The following is an 18,671-nucleotide window of genomic DNA, read 5'->3' on the forward strand; positions in this document are numbered from 1 at the left end:
ATTCATTTACCCTTCATTTAATGCTATGTTTATTGAGCATAGATTACATTGTGTTCATTTAGAATCAAGGAGTTTCAAGTGGAAGAGATTTTCATAGATTTGTTTCAGTCCTATTTTATTTTACAGACCAGGGTATCAAGCCTGATGTTGAATAATTGCACCCATTCCCATGGCTTTAGCAGCCTTCTCTATTGATTTCAAAATAGTATCTTTGGCTCAGACATGTCTTATAAGTCACCTCATTTTTGAACTCTCCACTTAGTTATTGCAAACTGTTCTGTTCAACCCCTACGTTTCCCCTGCCCTCAAACCTCTCATCCTCCCCCTTTGAGATTCATCTTAGTTAATGGCTCACTTTGGTATTTTTCTGCTTGTACACTTTCATTATAACTCTTACTCTGTTTGCTTATCTGTTTTCACACTAAGTCATAAGTTTGTTGGCAGTAGGAATACTGTCTCTTGATCTTTTTATCTCTAATACTCTGGATTCAACATATATGAATCTCTTCAGAATTATGTGTGTTAAAGAAGTGAATAACCAAATTGATGCCAGAGCCAGACATAGAGCTCCAAAATCCTGATTCGCATCCTATAAGCTTTTATAATTTGGTCTTTACAGAAGATTAAGAAGCATATTAGAATATCAGGGAAAGTGTTGTGTGTCTGTGTGGATGGGGGATAGACAGAGAATTGAGTCTGGGGACATAGTATGAATTCAGATTAGTATATGGTTAAGTAAAAGATTTACACATTCAGTCTTTATCCTTCCACTTTGAGCAAAAAACAAAAAATGAAAATCAAAACAAAAAACCTTAAAAATTAAATTACAAAAAAGCCTCTCAGCAAAGCCCACCACTCCTGTTGTTATATGGATAGGAACCCACAAGATACAGTCTCTGGTTTCTTGTTTCTTACTGTATTTTAAATAGCCATCTTAATTGTAAATATATGTACAGTTTGTTACAAAGTGAAGATTCATCGTCATACTATTTTTTGTGATTTAGAATGGCGAATCAGGAAAAGAAATGGATGATGACAAAGATGCGAATAAATCTGAGATCAGCTTAGTGTTTGAAATTGCTCTGAAGCGAAATATGCCCGTCAGTTTTGAGGTATGTGTTCAGTAGTGATCTTTCATTTCTCTCCCCCTGCTCCTCACTATTTAAAATAAGCAGACAAATTAATCAGCCGGCATACTAGTATCCTGAAAGAGTTAATGTGCTTCCTTATGTTCAAACTGTGTATCATGAAATCATATAGGCCCTGGGGAAAATAGAACTACTATAATATCATGGATTTCTGCTGATTTCTGGCTTTTCTGTATTAAATAATTTGTATATATGACATTTTAATTTTCATCATAAAATTTATTTTGTGAGTATAAGATAATTTATAGTAAGGTTTGGTGTTTTTAATAGGATTAAATTGAAAGTATTCAAGTTAATAGTGAAATATATACATTACTACTAAATTCTTCTAAATTTGTGGAACCAAAATAGGTTTAAATTTAACTTTTACTAACAAATCACCAAGAAGTAATTAAGCAGGTCTCTACAACCAGATAAACATGTCACAAAATATTTACAAAATGTGAAATTTAAAAGGGAAAATTTTGAAATTATTATAATAATCTCCTTTATTAAGAGGTCACTAATTTGTAACTCCAATATCTAGAAAATAGGCAAAATCCAGGAAATAAGCTGAAATGGTTATGGAATATCCTTCAAATTATGGATGTTCACTGACAAGAAAGCTCCCACATTTTTTTTACTGCCAAGATCAACTGACCTTGACTGAGAACCTATCCTTAGACACAGTTCTCCTCAGTTGGCTTATCTGATCTCTCACCCTGTGGCAGATTAAAAGCAGCAAAATGAGGAAGGCAGGGATGGAATGTACTTGGGGTTCTTTTGGTTCCACCAAGAAATGATGAGGGAAATATAGAAAACCTATCAAAAGTAATTACATTTACTCAAAAGTTATTGAACACGGGCCTTTTATAGGCTACAATGAATAGGAACAGTTTTATAAGTCTTAGAAGTCCTTGGAAGCATTAATATAGTATAGAATATTTAGTTTTCATAATGACGATCTAATGTGAGTAATAAAAGGTCAGATATTTCGTATTCTGTCAAGTTGTTAAGCACGTACTTTTTTTTTTAATTATCCATCATTTTTTTTAATTATCCATCAAAGTAATTAAAATAAACAGTTTTGGTGTTTCAGCTAGTAAACTGAAATTAAATAGGAAGTATGATTATCATAAGTATTTTTATCCCCAATAGTGTTGGATTATTGAGATAATAATAATCCAACATTATTGAATTAATCCAATTGGATACAATCCAACTGCGTTTTTTGTATCCTGTGTTGTTTCCCTTTTCCTTTCCTAATTGGTATCTAATATTAGAAGACAGAATTTTAATATAAAGTTAAATGGTAAACTGTTTAACTAGGGTATCTTTTATAGGTCAGGATTTTGAAGGAGACTAAAGTTTTGAGCATTTGGGTTTTGGAAGGCATCTTTCCTCCAAAAGCTGGCATAGTTTAAAGAATACGGAATGTTTAGGAACATTCATAGCTATTCCATTTCTAAGATAAGTATTTTTTATGGTATGTCTACTTACCTTTTTAAGATGTTGCAGAAAGTAAACATTCCTTTCTATAAAACAGCCTTTGAGGACTCCATCAGAAATAGGTTATTTTTACCCATAAGTTATTTTTGAGAGGCGTCCACATGAAGGATGCTTTATGGGCTAGAGAACCCCAGGAAGAAGTAGTCTTGTATTTCAGTAACTTATTATAGGGAAGAAATTAGAGATGTACACAGTTAAATACAAATTATTGTTTTGGATGGTCTGTGTATATAATCCAATGTGGTGTGTTTTATATTCTTAATTTTCTGTTCCGTAAGAAACTGGGTCACCATAATTAGAATTGCCTATTTTAAGCTAGTAAAACACAAATTTGACTATGAATTGAATGTATTTATTTGTTTTTTTGTTCTTTCAACTTCAGTTCATTAAGCATCATAAGTATCATAAGTGAATGTGCCTATATAATATCTATATAACTTTATTAAAGAAATCTATAATTTTGGCATAATTCTTTATAATTTAAATTTTGATTATGATATGAACATTTTAAAAAGATTCATGTGATGAGAACATTTCTTAAGTGCCTATATGAAATATTTTACTTATATTTAATAGGTTATTAAAGAAAGTGGACCACCGCATATGAAAAGCTTTGTTACTCGGGTGTCAGTGGGAGAGTTCTCAGCAGAAGGAGAGGGAAATAGCAAAAAACTTTCCAAGAAGCGCGCTGCCACCACCGTCCTCCAGGAGCTTAAGAAACTTCCGCCTCTTCCTGTGGTTGAAAAGCCAAAATTATTTTTTAAAAAACGCCCTAAAACAATAGTAAAGGTAAATGTGTGCTTGTGAACACTTGTTAGTTTCGCTGTATCAGTATGATGGTTTAACTATAGATAAAAGTTTTTCTGTGGGGCAGGCACCTACACCTGTGGATTATATGTAGCCCCAGAGTCAAGGGTGGCCCTGGACTATAAATTAATAACTATTCTGTGTTGCTCTTAGACACTGGACACCTGTGTTTGTTCATCAAGCAATCATACCTTCCATATTTATTGTTCTTTATGGTTTTAAAAGATACTTTCTCATTCATGATCACCTTTAGTGTGCTTCTCATCAGGACTGTGCAAGATAGATGACGTTACCCCTTTTTCACAACTAAGGTATTGTGAAACATGTACAAAGACTTTGCTCACTCTGATTCACCTGGGGCTGCAGAGCAACTTGAACTACTCTGATTTCCAGTCCTGTGTTCTTTCCGCATGCTAGTCTGTGCTATGGTGACTTCTTGGAATATCCTGAAATGGTGGTAGGTTACAGGGTAATAATCGTGTGAATGATACCAGTGCCGGTGAGAGCAGCCACAGCTAGTGCACATAAAGCACTGTGTGTCCCAGCATTTCATGTGCTTTATCATATTTAATCCTCATAGCGGCCCTATGAGGTAAGTGGTAGTGTTTTGTTTCTATTCTTTCAGTCATGCATACCTTGCCAAAGAAGAAAACAGAGCACGCGATTTTTCAAGATGTTGTAACTCTTTCTTTTACTAGAGCAGATTTTTTTGTTGTTGTTTACACCACCACCAACAAAAAGCAAAAAAGGAATGAGATGATTCAGTGCTGAGTACAGGACGCTGCCTGTGAGTGCTCAGTAGGTAGGTGGTACATGAGCTCGAGTTCCATTCACAGAAGGCCTTCAGCTGCTAGCGTGTCAGTTGCCAAGTCAGTGTCACTTAGCGAACTTCTGGTTAGGCTCTACAGATCAAGGATTACAAAAATGAAGCAGGGTTAACCCTTGAACAACATGAGTCCATTTATATGCAGATTTTTTCTGTAACTACAGTATGGTAAATGTATTTTCTTTTCCTTATAATACGTATAACATACATAACACATAGAGTATGGGTTAATTCACTGTTTTAAGTTATTAGTGAGGCTTCTGATCAACCGTAGGTTATTAGTATTTAAGTTTTGGGGGATAAAAACAAAAAGAAGTTATATATGGATTTTTGACTGAGTGGGGCATAGGTGTTTGCTCCCCCATGTTGTTCAGGGGTCAACTATACATTTTCTCTTTGATGAACCTCTTTTGTTTAGATTGTACAATGGTACAACTATGGTATTTTTATAGATTTTCTGTCTTTTGCACCTTTGTTTAATTTAAAGATACATGCATATGTATTTACATAAATATATAAACGTGTGTTCCTCTTATTTTTTTAAAAAAGATTTTATTTGACAGAGAGAGGACACAAGCAGAGGGAGTGACAGGCAGAGGGAGAGGGAGAAGCAGGCTCCCTGTTGACCAAGGAGCCCAATGTAGGGCTCGATCCCAGGACGCTGGGATCATGACCTGAGAGCTGAAGGCAGACACTTAATGGACTGAGCCACCCAGGCACCCTGTACATGTGTTCTTAATGAATACTATCATCATTTCACTGAGAAGGTATGGGTTATGTGTTCCCTGAAATAGAATTCTACCTTACATATAAGGTAGACTAAAAATAGATGCCAAATAGATCCACTTGTCCTGAGTCCTACTGGTTCTGAAGGCTGGCTTTCATTCATATCACGTGGTTAGGGAATTGGATATGGCTTTAAGAACACAATGTTTGGAATCAGTTTTGAGTATGAATCCCTGTGACCTGAGTAAATTTACCTAACTTTTATAATCTTATATTTCTTTATTTATGAAAGTAGGAATAATAATTGACTTGCTTCATAGGTTTGTTATCTGTTAACCAAATTATACACAGAATGCATTAGTAATTATTATTAAATATTTATTAATATAAAATATAAGTGCTCAATAAAGATTAACTATTGTTATTTCATATGTAACTGTCTATTCCCATTTTATATGTATGTGAATATATCCATGGTCTATTTTCTTCAATATTTTTTTAAGAATTTTTGTAGAAATACAAAGTAGAAATACAATGAAATATTAGTGTCAGGTTACAGTATACCTACTCAACACTCTACATATTACTGAGTATTTGGTCACTATTTGTCACTTCATTATAACACTATTATTGACTATATTTTCTATGCTATACTTTTCACCCTTGTAACTTATTTATTTTGTAACTGGAAGTTTTTAGCTCTTAATCCCTGCCACCTATTTCACCATTCCCTCTTCCCTCTGCCAACCACCAGTTAGTTCCCTGTATTAGTGAGTCTGTTTTGGTTTCTTTGTTTGTCTGAAGTCTTTTTATATATATAAAATCTTCAGCTTTTCCATGATGGAAGAACACTGCTCTGCATCAGAATGGCAGCACAAAACTGGTCACAATAATTTCCAACTAATTTATTAAACTAAATTGAATCTTTTTAAAGATTTTATTTATTTATTTGACAGAGAGAGAGAGAGAGATCACAAGTAGGAAGAGCAGCAGACAGAGAGAGGGGAAAGCAGGCTCCCTACTGAGCAGAGAGCCCGATGCGGGTCTCGATCCCAGGAACCTGAGATCATGACCTGGGCCGAATGAGAGGCTTAACCCACTGAGCCACCCAGGTGCCCCAACTAAGTTGAATCTTAATAACCTTAATAATAAAATCAAATCTTAATAACCTTAATAATAAAATCAAATAGTGAGCCATTAGACTAGAAAAGATCTGTACATTTTTATGATAGAATATAAACATAACCCTCGTTGCTTTTAACTATAGCCATTAAAGTCAAGATTATTGTTTCGATGTTATTCCCCAGACTGGGGATAAACATTTTGAATTTTCAGTATTTTTTTGCTGCTACTTCTAGTATATAAGCATGTTATTCCAGTACTTTCTTCCTATCCACCATTCAGATCTCAGCTTGAACTTGACTTCTTTAGGGAAACCTTCTTTGTTCTCCCCTACTCCCAGATTAGGTTAGCCCCTGCATTTTTCCTCACATACATCACACTTGGAATTATTTGTACCATGTCTGTCTTATGTTAAAATAAAACCTATAGACATCTTCTGAAATGTAAGGTTATTTTGAGAAAGCAGCATGCATACAATGCATTGGAATCTAGATAATTTTAAGTATGGTGGGCCAATAAATGGGTAGGTTGAAATAATATCTTAGTTTGCAGCATTTTTATCCTTCCTTATAGGTCTTATACATCTAGGCTCTACAGTTCCTTATTATGCAGTAGAAACCAAGAATAAACTGTTGATGATTTACTTTGATTTTATTTAAAATAAAACATCACATTCTTTTAATTTTCTTAATCATGCTGTGATGTAGCTGTTATCCTGTTTTACAGATGGGATCCTTGATGTTTAAGAAATTTACCCAAGATCATGTAACAGGTTCCAGGTCTAGTCAGTCATGTCTGATTCTAGTGCCCATTTGAAACTGGTTGATTGTGAAGTCTTTTTGGATTTTAAAATGAACTGTACAGGGGCGCCTGGGTGGCTCAGTGGTTTAAGCCCCTGCCTTCGGCTCAGGTCATGATCTCAGGGTCCTGGGATCGAGCCCCGCATCGGGCTCTCTGCTCGGCAGGGAGCCTGCTTCCCTCTCACTCTCTGCCTACTTGTGATCTCTCTCTGTCCAATAAATAAATAAAATCTTTAAAAAAAAATTAACTGTACAGAATTACCTTGTTAAAATGTAAGACTGTCCTATGGATGTCTCTGGGTTTATATTTTGTTTTTTAACGTAGTTCTCTTCTGTAAGATGGGACTTCAGAGAAGTGTTTCTGATGTTGGGAGAGAAAATTTTCTGGACACAGCAGTTACAAGACTTTCATACTAGTTTGTGGAAAAATAACATAAAACTTGCTATCCAAGGAATAACTTAACTGTCAAGGATGCTAATAGTTAATTTCAATCAAGGGAAGGAACAGCCAGTCTTAATGTTCTCAGACTTCATTCTTATCAAATTGGATTTAAGCATCTCATTTTTTTTGTCACTGGAATCCATATCAACAACAGTGTTTTGGAACTTGCCATTTTTTCTAAGAGGAGGGAGGGACAGGGGAAGAGGAAGAGAGAGAATCTTAAGCAGGCTCCATGCCAAGTGTGGAGCTGGATGCGGGGCTCAGTCTCATAGCCCTGAGATCATGACCTGAGCCCAAATCAGGAGTCACATGCTTAATCAACTGAGCCACCCAGGTGCCCCATGGAACTTAAGAATATTTTTATAAAAGAGGAAAATTAAACAATGGAGACAATGTATCATTGAAAGTACATTTTTATTTGAATATCTTCATGAGCTAGGCAGGCTTCTTGTGCTAGACTCAAAGGTTTCTTTTCCCCTTTTTATTGATACCCCAATCTTAGACTTACAACTTACTGTCTGTATTCATCTTTTCTCACCAGTACTTTACTTCCTTTAGAATTCATTTAGTTTCCATTTTCCTGGTATGTAAGTAGAGGTAGAAACCATTATTTTATCAAAAGTTAACATTTTCCTTTCCTCTTCTTCTACCTGTTACAGTACTAAAGTTCTAAGTCTTTTTCTTCTCTTACTCTCCCCTAGGCTGCTGTTCATACTTTTAGGTCTTTGATTCAGTCTTTATATAGATGATTCCCAAATTCTCTTCTGCGCTCTACACTGCCTCTTGGACATTTTCACTTTGTAATTTTGCAGGCACTTCAAAGCCATCATAACCTCCTTCTCCTCCAGCATTACTTATTATAGTGCCTGGCATCACCATCTTGCTGCTGAAACAAAAGCCTAGAAGTCATTTTTTAAAAAATTTAATGTAGTTTTTTTCAATGTTCCAAAATTCATTGTTTACGTACCACACCCAGTGCTCCATGCAATACATCATCATCCATACCCATCACCAGGCTCACCCACCCTCCCAGTCCCCTCCAAAACTTTGCTTCTCAAAGTCCACAGTCTCTCATGGTTTGTCTCCCCCTCCGATTTCCCCCAACTCACTTCTCTCCATCTCCCAATGTCGTCCGTGTTATTCCGTATGTCCCACAAGTAAGTGAAACCATATGATAATTGACTCTGCTTGACTTATTTCACTCAGCATAATCTCTTCCAGTCCTGTCCATATTGATACAAAAGTTGGGTACTCATCCTTTCTGATAGACACATAATACTCCATTGTATATATGGACCATATCTTCTTTATCCATTCGTTTGTGGAAGGGCATCTTGGTTCTTTCCACAGTTTGGCAACTGTGGCCATTGTTTCTACAAACATTGAGAGTACAGAGAGTACAGATGGCCCTTCTTTTCACTACATCTGTATCTTTGGGGTAAATACCCAGTAGTGCAATTGCAGGGTCATAGGGAAGCTCTATTTTTAATTTCTTAAGGAATCTCCACACTGTTTTCCAAAGTGGCTACACCAACTTGCATTCCCACCAACAGTGTAAGAGGGTTCCCCTTGCTCCCCATCCTCTCCAACACTTGCTTTTTACTCTCTTGTTAATTTTGGCCATTCTAACTGGTATAAGATGGAATCTCAATGTGGTTTTGAGTTGAATCTCCCTGATGGCTAATGATGATGAACATTTTTTCATATGTTTGTTAGCCATTTGTATGTCTTCTTTGGAGAAGTGTCTGTTTATGTCTTCTGCCCATTTTTTGATGTGATTATCTGTTTTGTGTGTGTTGAGTTTGAGGAGTTCTTTATAGATCTTGGATATCAGCCCTTTGTAGTGTCATTTGTGAATATCTTCCTGTGAGTCATTTTTAATTTCTTTCTTAGCCATTTTGTCCAATCAATCGTCAAGTCCTGTTGAATCGATTATCAGGTTAAGTATTTCTTAAGTTGGTTAATTTTTTTTCCATTCCTCTGCCACCCTTTTGGTTCAAGTCACAATCATCTCTTGCTTGAACTTCTGTAGCAGGTTTTTAATTGGCCTTCCTATAATACTTTTGATATCAACTGATCTTTTAAAAAGTGTTATCGTTTAGAGACATCAGTCAGATCATGTCATGCCTCTGCTTGAAATCTTTTAGTAATTTCCCATTGCTCCTTGGATAAAGTCCAAAATCATAAACATAATTTAAAAGATCCTGCAGGATCTGACCTACAGCACCAAATTAGATATGGTTGAGACCCAGCAGTTCTCAGGAGGAGCTCACTGTATACATAAGTTTAGTGTAACATCCGTCATCTGTAACATATTGATAACCGTTGTCTCTTATACCTGTTTTAGAAGAAATTTTCACTGCTGGAAATAAGGTTTTGACCATGTGATAAATATAAAGCTTTATTTCTAGAAATAATATATGAAGAAAGTTCATATCCACAGAGATTTGCAGAACTTTTTTTGTTTTTAAACCTTTTAGAAGTCAATAAAACAGCCATATGTAAGTTTAAAATAGAGTGTCTTCTATAAAGTTTTTTTTTTTAATATTTTATTTATTTGACAGAGAGAAATCACAACTAGGCAGAGAGAGAGGAAGAAGCAGGCTCCCTGCGGAGCAGAGAGCCTGATGTGGGGCTCGATCCCAGGATTCTGGGATCATGACCTGAGCCGAAGGCAGAGGCTTTAACCCATTGAGCCACCCAGGTGCCCCAAAAATAGAGTGTCTTCTAAATGGTTTATATAATATTTGTTTGTAAGTTAAAAAGCATACTAAGTAAAAGTAAGACCTACTGCCCAACTTGAATATGAAATGTTTCTCAGTGAGATTGAAACTGTGTGTGAGCCCCTCTCCTGTCACATCCATATACCACTTCACATAGTTAATCATAATCATTGGTTTTATTTATTTTTTTTTTTAAAGATTTTTTTTTTTTATTTGTTTATTTGACAGATCACAGGTAGGCAGAGAGGCAGGCAGAGAGAGGAGGAGGCAGGCTCCCCATTGAGCAGAGAGCCGGATGTGGGGCTTGATCCCAGGACCCCGGGATCATGACCTGAGCCGAAGGCAGAGGCTTTAACCACTGAGCCACCCAGGCGCCCCAATCATTGGTTTTATATTTAACAATTCCTTACCTTATAATTTTACTATATGTTTGTTTTTCTGAAAAAATGGCATTTGGTTAGTTAGCTTTTAAAACAGCTTTGTTGAGGTATAGTTGCCATATATTGAAGTATACATATTTAAAGCATATGATTTGATATCTTTTGATATATGTGTACACCTGTGTAACCATGACCATAATCAAGGTAATGAACACTCCCAAAAGTTTCTTCATGCCCCTCTATAATTCCTCCCATCTTCCGTTCCCAAGAAACTACCCCTTTTTTGGCTGGCTTCTTTCACTAGCATAAATCATTTCAAGATTCATTCATGTTGTTCCATGTATTAGTTATTGCTTCTATTTTAGTGCCAATAGTATTTTGTTGTATAATTACACCAACCTTTGTTTACCCATTCATCCTTTGGTGGATATTTTGGATGTTTCTCATTTGGGGCTATAAATAAAGCTGCTATGAACATTTCTGTATAAATCTCATGGGCTAAGCTTTCCTTTTTTTAGGAGGGAGTGGTAAATGCTTGGAAGTGAATGACTTGGTCATTTAGTAAGTATATATTCAACATTTTAAGAGATGGCCAGTTGTTTCTTTTTTTTTTTTTTAAAGATTTTATTTATTTATTTGACAGAGAGAGATACAAGTAGGCAGAGAGGCAGGCAGAGAGAGTGAGAGGGAAGCAGGCTCCCTGCCGAGCAGAGAGCCCAATGCGGGACTCGATCCCAGGACCCTGCGATCATGACCTGAGCCGAAGGCAGCGGCTTAAACCACTGAGCCACCCAGGTGCCCCTAGCCAGTTGTTTCTTAACATGGATGTACTGTTTTATATTCTCATCAGCCATGTGTCCTTTCTAAAACATAGTATAGTCTTAAATTTCAGTTGTGCAGATAGATGTATATTGATACCTCATTGTGGTTTTAATTCACATTTCTCCAGTGACTAATGATATTGACCATTTTTTATGTGTTTCGTAGCACATGAAGCTTGATGAAGTGTTCTTCAGATCTTTTGCCCATTTAAAAAATTAGGGAATTTAAATAATAATAAATTTATTACTGAATTTTGAGAGGTCTTCATATACTTAGGATACAAGTTATTTTTCAGTGACAATTCTTTTTTTTAATTTAAGCATAAATGACATGCAATATCCTCTTAGTTTCAGGTGTACATCATAGTGTTTCAGTATTTTTATACATCATGAAATGATCCCCATGAAGTATAGTTACCATCTGTCACCATACAAAGTTGTTGTAGTATTAGTGACTACATTCCTTATGCTGTACATTACATCCCTATGACTTATTTATTTTATAACTGGAAGTTTATATTTCTTAATCCCCTTTACCTATTTTATTCCTCTCTCCCTGCAAGTTCTTGATCAGATATGTGGTTTGCAAATATTTTCTCCAAGCCTATGACTTGTCCTTTTGAAAGAAGAGAAATTACTAATTTTGTAAAATTCCAGTTTATTATTTTTATGGAATATGATTTTAGGGTTGTACCTAAGCAGTTGTCACCTAACCAGGTCACAAAAATGTCACCTGTATTTTCTTCTGGAAGTTTTATGGTTATAGATACTACATTTAAGTCTGTAAACCATTTGAGTTATTTTTTGTAGTGGGTGTGAGGTATGAAGTTTCGGAGTTTTTCTTTTTTTGCCTATGAATATTCAATTGTTTTAGTACCAGTGGTTGAAAAGAGTGCCCTTTCTCCACTGAATTGCTTTTGCACCTTTGTCAAAAATCAGTTGACCATATTTGTATGGGTCTGTTTCTGGATGTTGCTGTGTTTCATTAATCTCTTTGTCTATCTTTATGCCAATACTATACATACTGTCTTGATTACCATAGCTTTATAATAAATCTTGAAATCAGGTAGTCTGGGTCCTCCAGTTTTATTCTATTTTTCAGTCATTTGTTTATTTGTCTTTTGCATTTCTACATGAATCTTAGCATTAGCTTATGAATTATTACAAGAAAAAGCCTATTGGGATTTTGATTGGGATTGCAATGAATTGATCAGTCTGAAGAGAAGTGACATTTTAAAAATATTGAGTCTTCTGATCCATGACCATCTATGTCTGTCCATTTATTGAGATCTCATTTAATTTCAGCAGTGTTTTGTGGTTTTAGTGGGCTTTACATAAATTATATCATCCTGTATTTATTCTTCTGTGCTTGCTTTTCTTAAAGCTTTAAAAAAAATCATTCATTTTGAAGCATGTAGCTATCCTTAATTCATTTTCTTTTCTTTCCTTTTTTTTTTAAAGATTTAATTTATTTATTTGACAGAGATCACAAGTAGGCAGAGAGGCAGGCAGAGAGAGAGAGGAAGGGAAGCAGGCTCCCTGCCAAGCAGAGAGCCTGATGGTGGGGCTTGATCCCAGGACCCTGGGATCATGACCTGAGCCAAAGGCAGAGGCTTTAACCCACTGAACGACCCAGGCGCCCCTTTTCTTTTCTTTTTTTTAAAGATTTTAATTATTTATTAGAGAGAGAGAGAGAGAGAAAGCCCAAGCCCAAGCAGGGAGATCAGCAGGCAGAGAGAAGTAGGCTCCCCATTGAGCAAGGAGCCCGATGCGGGACTCAATTCCAGGACCCTGGGATCATGACCTGAGCCATGACTAATTCATTTTCATTGTTATATGCCACTCTACTATATAAATATACCATAATTTATTTGTTCTTTTACTGATGACTGTTCAGGTTGTTTCTAGTTTTTATTTTTTTGCTATTTCAAATAATGTAGCTCTGGATATTCTTGTATGTGTGAGCTAGTGCATATGGGCAACAGTTTACTAGGGGTATAACATGACTGTGAGTAGGCTACTGGTTTTTGTCTTTGCCAAATTGTTTTTCAATTTATATTACTGTCACTATATAAGTTGTTTTTTAAAAAAGTTTATTTTTTAGTAATCTCTACACCCAGTGTGGGGCTTGAACTCACGACCCCAAGATCAAGAATTGCATGCTCGCTTGATTGAGCCAGCCAGGTGCCCCAGTACTGTATAGGTTTTTGTTACTCTGCATCCTCACTAATTGGGGCTGTCAGACTTCTTAATTTTTGGGAAGTGGATGGGTATGAAATAGTGTCTCACTATGGTTTTAATATGCATTTTCTGAGTCTTAATGAGATTATCTTTTCATATTTCTTTTCTTCTGTTAAATATCTATTCACCTCTTTTGCCTATTTTTCTTTTACATTGTCTTATTACTTTTTAGGAGTTAAAAAAATACATTTTGGGGCACTTGGGTGGCTCAGTTGGTTTAAACTAAAAGGATATGTATTTTAGATACTGGGTATCTCTTTTTTTAGTTATATGTATTTCAGATATCTTTTCCTAGTTCATGGCTTGTCTTCTTACATTCTTTTTGGTATGTGTGTGTGTGTGTGTTTAAGATTTTATCCATTTATTTGAGTGGGGGTGTGGAGAGAGATATGACATGAGCACTGGGAGAGGCAGAGGGAGAGAGACTAGCAGACTCCCTACTGAGCAGGGAACCCTATACAGGGCTCAATTCCAGGAACTGGAGACTATCACCAGAACCAAAGTCAGATGCTCAACCAACTGAGCTACCCAGGTGCCCCCCTTTTCGGTGTTTTTTGATGAATAGAAGTTGTGAAGCAATTCTAATATATTGCAGATTTGAAATGCAGACTTGATCCAACTTATAAATAACACCTTTGAGCCATAAACCCTATAGAAGCCTTTGTTTCAGATCTATTCTAGATTTGCCTTTATAAATCTTCTTAAGTGACTATCCAGTTACATTATCTTCTCTAGTTTTGGTTTTGGGTTTCACAGGGTGAGGGGAGAACCGCTCTTTCTTTAAGGATCCAAAAACAAGTTTACAAAGCATGTTTTGAGATTTTTTCTGAAATTATTTTTTAGGCTGGACCAGAATACGGTCAAGGAATGAACCCCATTAGCCGCCTGGCTCAAATTCAACAGGCCAAAAAGGAAAAGGAGCCAGATTATGTTCTGCTTTCAGAAAGAGGAATGCCCCGACGTCGGGAGTTTGTGATGCAGGTATTTCTAACATTTATATTAGAAAAAAATTTATGAAACACTGAAAAAAAAATTGGAAACTTCCAGGTTGTAATAGAGACATGGGGGAAGGGCAAACTAGGAACTAATGACATTCCTTCCTTCTAGGCCCACCTACCAACTTGGTTGAAACATTCAAGTGTCAAGGACATGTTAGAATAGAGTCTGGGTTTTTGAAGGGACTGTGAGTTCACACAGGTTATTAACCACAGAGTTTCTAGTGTAGAATTCCTATCTCTAACTTACGTTACAGTTTCCAGCCAGAGGCTGTTAACGACTGGGAAATAGGATACAGATGGAATTAGAAACATCATTTAGAAGATAGATGTCGTAGATGGAATAGGGCCAAGAGCATGAGCTTTTGGGTTATCCGGAAAATTAAGAAAAGAAAGCCGACTTCCTACCTAACTCTGGTGAGGACGGAGAGACTCAGAATCGCTGAGATTTAGGCCTCTAGAGATTTAGAGGTTGCAGATTGAGGTACAATGCCTAAAATACCCACCTTTTAAAATTCTGCCTATTTATCTTCATTTGCCAACTTAAACCGCAATATTGAAGAAACTTTAGATTCTTATTATGTAAATTTCAAACATATCCAAAGGTGGTTATACTTAATAGTAAACTGTAAACAACAATATAATGGACTAGCAGTGGCATATGAGGAGTATGCCTAATATCCAAACACAACAGTGAAGACTTTTTCTGCCACACTTGCTTCAGCTGTCAATTTTTCTTTCCTCCTTCTCGCCCTTCCTTCTTTTCTTGAGGTATTTCAGGGCTAATATCTAGCCACATACCATTTCAGCCTACCTTCTTAGTGTATATCATTAAAAAAATATGAGTTTTCCTTTATGTTCTTACATTAGGCATGATTCATATTCATTAGAATCATCTAATACTCAGTCCATATTTAAATTCTTATTGTCCCAAAACTTTTTATTATAATTGGCTTGTCAAAGAAACTTTTTCCAGTCAGACCCGTGGATCTCGCCTTTAATGTAATCCAATTAAAACCCACATATATCTATTAAGTGCTCACCACGTGGTGGACATTTTGGTAGTAACACGTAATATCTTGTATTTATTAACTTTTCATGCATATCTTTTTTTTTAAAGATTCTATTTATTAGAGAGAGAGAGAGAGAGAGAGAGGGTGCCTATGCACACAAGCCAGGGGAGGGGCAGAGAGGGAGGAGGGAGGAGGAAGAGGGAAAGAATCCCAGTGAGACTCCGTGCTGAGTGTGAAGCCTGACACAGGGCTTAATCTCATGACCCAAGATCATGACCTAAGCTGAAACCAAGTTTCATCACTTAACCAACTGAGCCACCCAGGCACACCCTTTTCATGCATTTCTTAATTTTACCTTTTTTCCAATTTATAATCTCCACATTTCTTTATCTCACAGTATCCAGTATGGTGTGTGTGTGTGTATATATATATATATATATATATATATATATATATATATATATATATCGGGACCTTAAGAAACCTTTGGTGTATATTTGCTGCCTATCTGCCTGACTGAGAGCTTGTTGTTTGGCTTTGTTGGAGATGTAAACTTAACAATGCAATCACAGATAAACCATGATTGGGAACCTCAATATCCAAAAAGGGGGGACTGCTTCTATGGCTAGTGAACACATACTGTCTAGATGTCGTTAGACCCAGAACAGTCTTATTCTAGTATCTTCACTTCATAAAACACTTTACCATTTTTCCTTTTACATGTTTAGGAGAATTCTAGGAATAATTCTAGAATGTATTTTTTGAACTCTGAAAGAGGAAAAAAAGGGGAAGGGGAAAAATCACCTAAAATTTAGACTATATTAGGAATAAAAACTGGCTTTGAGTTTATTAAACAATTTTTTTTTTCCTGCGGAGTGTATCGAGTACCCTTCTGAAAAAGGAATTTAGAATATCTTAGGCCAGCTTCCATTTTATGGGTATTCATAAACATTCTAGTCAAATGGGAACATTTGGCTGTTGCTTTTAAATGTTTTCACACTGAATTCATATTACTTTTCCCCCTTCTGGAATCCCCAGTGGATTCATTATAGTATTGCAGCAAGTTTATCAAAGTAAAGGCTTTTGTATAAACTACTTAAGCAATGTTATCATTTGTTATAACTGAATGTGGAAGTAAAAATATCTAGAGGTAATATAATACACTCATATTTATCTATCACTATGAAAAATAAAGATAAGTTTGTATGTTATAAAGTAGATGCAGTTACTTGTATTGATTACTAGACAAAGAAAAATCTCTGATAAGATTATTTGGGTATTTATTTCCAGAGCATATTTCTTAAAGCTTTTTTTTTAAAGAAAGCTTTTTATATTTTAAATCTTAATTTTTTGAAGAGAAAATAATGACAACTAAATTAAATGTATATCAGATATACACATTGTGTATAGCATATTCTATTGAGTTAATTTTTCCTACCTGTGATTAAAATCTCAGGTTTTTAAAATATAAAGCAAATTTCATCAGTTTTATTTGTGACTCACTGAAAGATAATTGTCTTTGGTATATGCTATTTTAGAATTTTTTTTTAGTTGAGGACTTGACTCATTTAAGTGATTTGTTTAATGTAAAAATCTGGCAGGCTTAAAGTTACTGCTTAGCAAAATAATTGAACTTCTTTGCAGACAAATTAACATTTTAGTGTAAAAATATTTGTAATGGCTAAAAATTTTTTGAGTTTTCTAGAAAGATGACTTACAAAGTTTACTTATATACTTAATTGCTTTTGTAATGATGTGATTTTTCTTTTCTTTTTTTTTTTTTTTTTTTTTTGAGTGACCACTGTGTTTGTTAGGGAATCAAAGTCCTTCAGCACACTCACTTTTTCCAGTAGTAACAAATAAGTCTGGGATAACTACCTGAAAACTGTTGAGCCATGCCACAGTAAAAACTTGTGGGAAGCAAGGGGTGAGTGAATGGCAAAAATGAATCTGGAAGCACCTTTTCTAACAGTCAGTCCTGAAGGTGTCAGAATAGGTCAGATGGGAAGCTGGCAAATTCAGATCCAACGTGAATGCCGAGATGGGAACAACGTTCCCCAAGCGCAGGAGACTGGAGTCAAAGAGTATAAGGCCTGGGTAGAGAAATGTGATTTAGAGATGAAGCAGCAAAAGAATTGAATGAGAGTGAGTGAGGGGTATGTAGCATGAAAAAACCAGATGATACATTTTCTTTGTTGCTTGGTGATCTTGCTTCCATTTACTTTGGCAAGTCTTTTGACCCTCAGAGCAGTAGAGGAAGCTTCTGACGTAGCTAGCCTAATCTGTTAGCTTGCAAGCATTCCAGCAACAACACAGGGATGGGTGAAGTTGGGGAAGCAGAGCAAACACTGGGAAAAATAACAGGTATCAGAGGCCTGGCTTTAGCCAGGGACTCAAGTGCATTATGGCTAGGGCCTGCTGTGTTCAGGGCAGGGCAGGCCAGCACAGATACAGCAGGTCACGTGTGTTCACTCAGCTCCAGGGATCCACTGTGGACCGCACTCGATCAGTGCTTCTGAGTGAGGTCTGTAGAATCCGGCTGAGTTGTCATAATGTGATGGTTTCCAGTTTTAGAAGAAAAAGCAATGAAATATTTCAAAGACATGGCACAGATTTGAACTGTGACATTTGTGATAGTTGTTACAGAAATTCTATAATAAATACATTTTCAGTGTTTCGTATACTACAAGAACTAGGTCATTTAGTTCATCTTTATTTAAATTCTATTAAAAGAGTATAATTTCTTTGTCATATAATTTGCACATTGTTTATGTTTAAGTTTTTTTTTTTCTAACCACTGTGTTAGAAGTACTTTGTTCACTGAATCTTAAAAGTAGTGATAGAAATGGGAACACGGAACCTGAATACTGTGTAAGAATAAATGGCAAACAGTACACAAGTCTGGTTACCAGATGGGAATTGGTATGTTCTGAGACAAATGGAATAGCCAATTATGCTTTCACCCAAAAGCCAGAAAAGAAACTGTGGATAGAAGTATCATGCTTTATATCTGAAAACTAAATTTAGTTGTACTACATACTAATTCATTGCTAGTACACAGTATATTGTAATTGTGAAATTTTATTAAAGTGGCATGAAGCTATTGAAGCTAATTTTTTTCTAAACAAAGCTCAGTGAC

The 18,671-nt window shown here is 35.8% G+C and overlaps 1 protein-coding gene across 11 annotated transcripts in view; it reads left to right on the forward strand.

Moving 5' to 3' along the window:
* Positions 1 to 18,671, forward strand: part of STAU2 (staufen double-stranded RNA binding protein 2) — a 320,763-nt gene that overhangs the window by 125,398 nt on the left and 176,694 nt on the right. For all 11 annotated transcript variants that reach the window (XM_046010474.1, XM_046010473.1, XM_046010477.1 and 8 more), the window contains 3 exons: positions 1,005 to 1,112; positions 3,213 to 3,425; positions 14,368 to 14,505. In XM_046010474.1, coding sequence (XP_045866430.1) covers positions 1,005 to 1,112; positions 3,213 to 3,425; positions 14,368 to 14,505 — 459 coding nt within the window. The remainder of the gene's footprint in view (positions 1 to 1,004; positions 1,113 to 3,212; positions 3,426 to 14,367; positions 14,506 to 18,671) is intronic.

This window comes from Meles meles, chromosome 1 (genome assembly GCF_922984935.1).
Source record: "Meles meles chromosome 1, mMelMel3.1 paternal haplotype, whole genome shotgun sequence".
NCBI lineage: Eukaryota > Metazoa > Chordata > Mammalia > Carnivora > Mustelidae > Meles > Meles meles.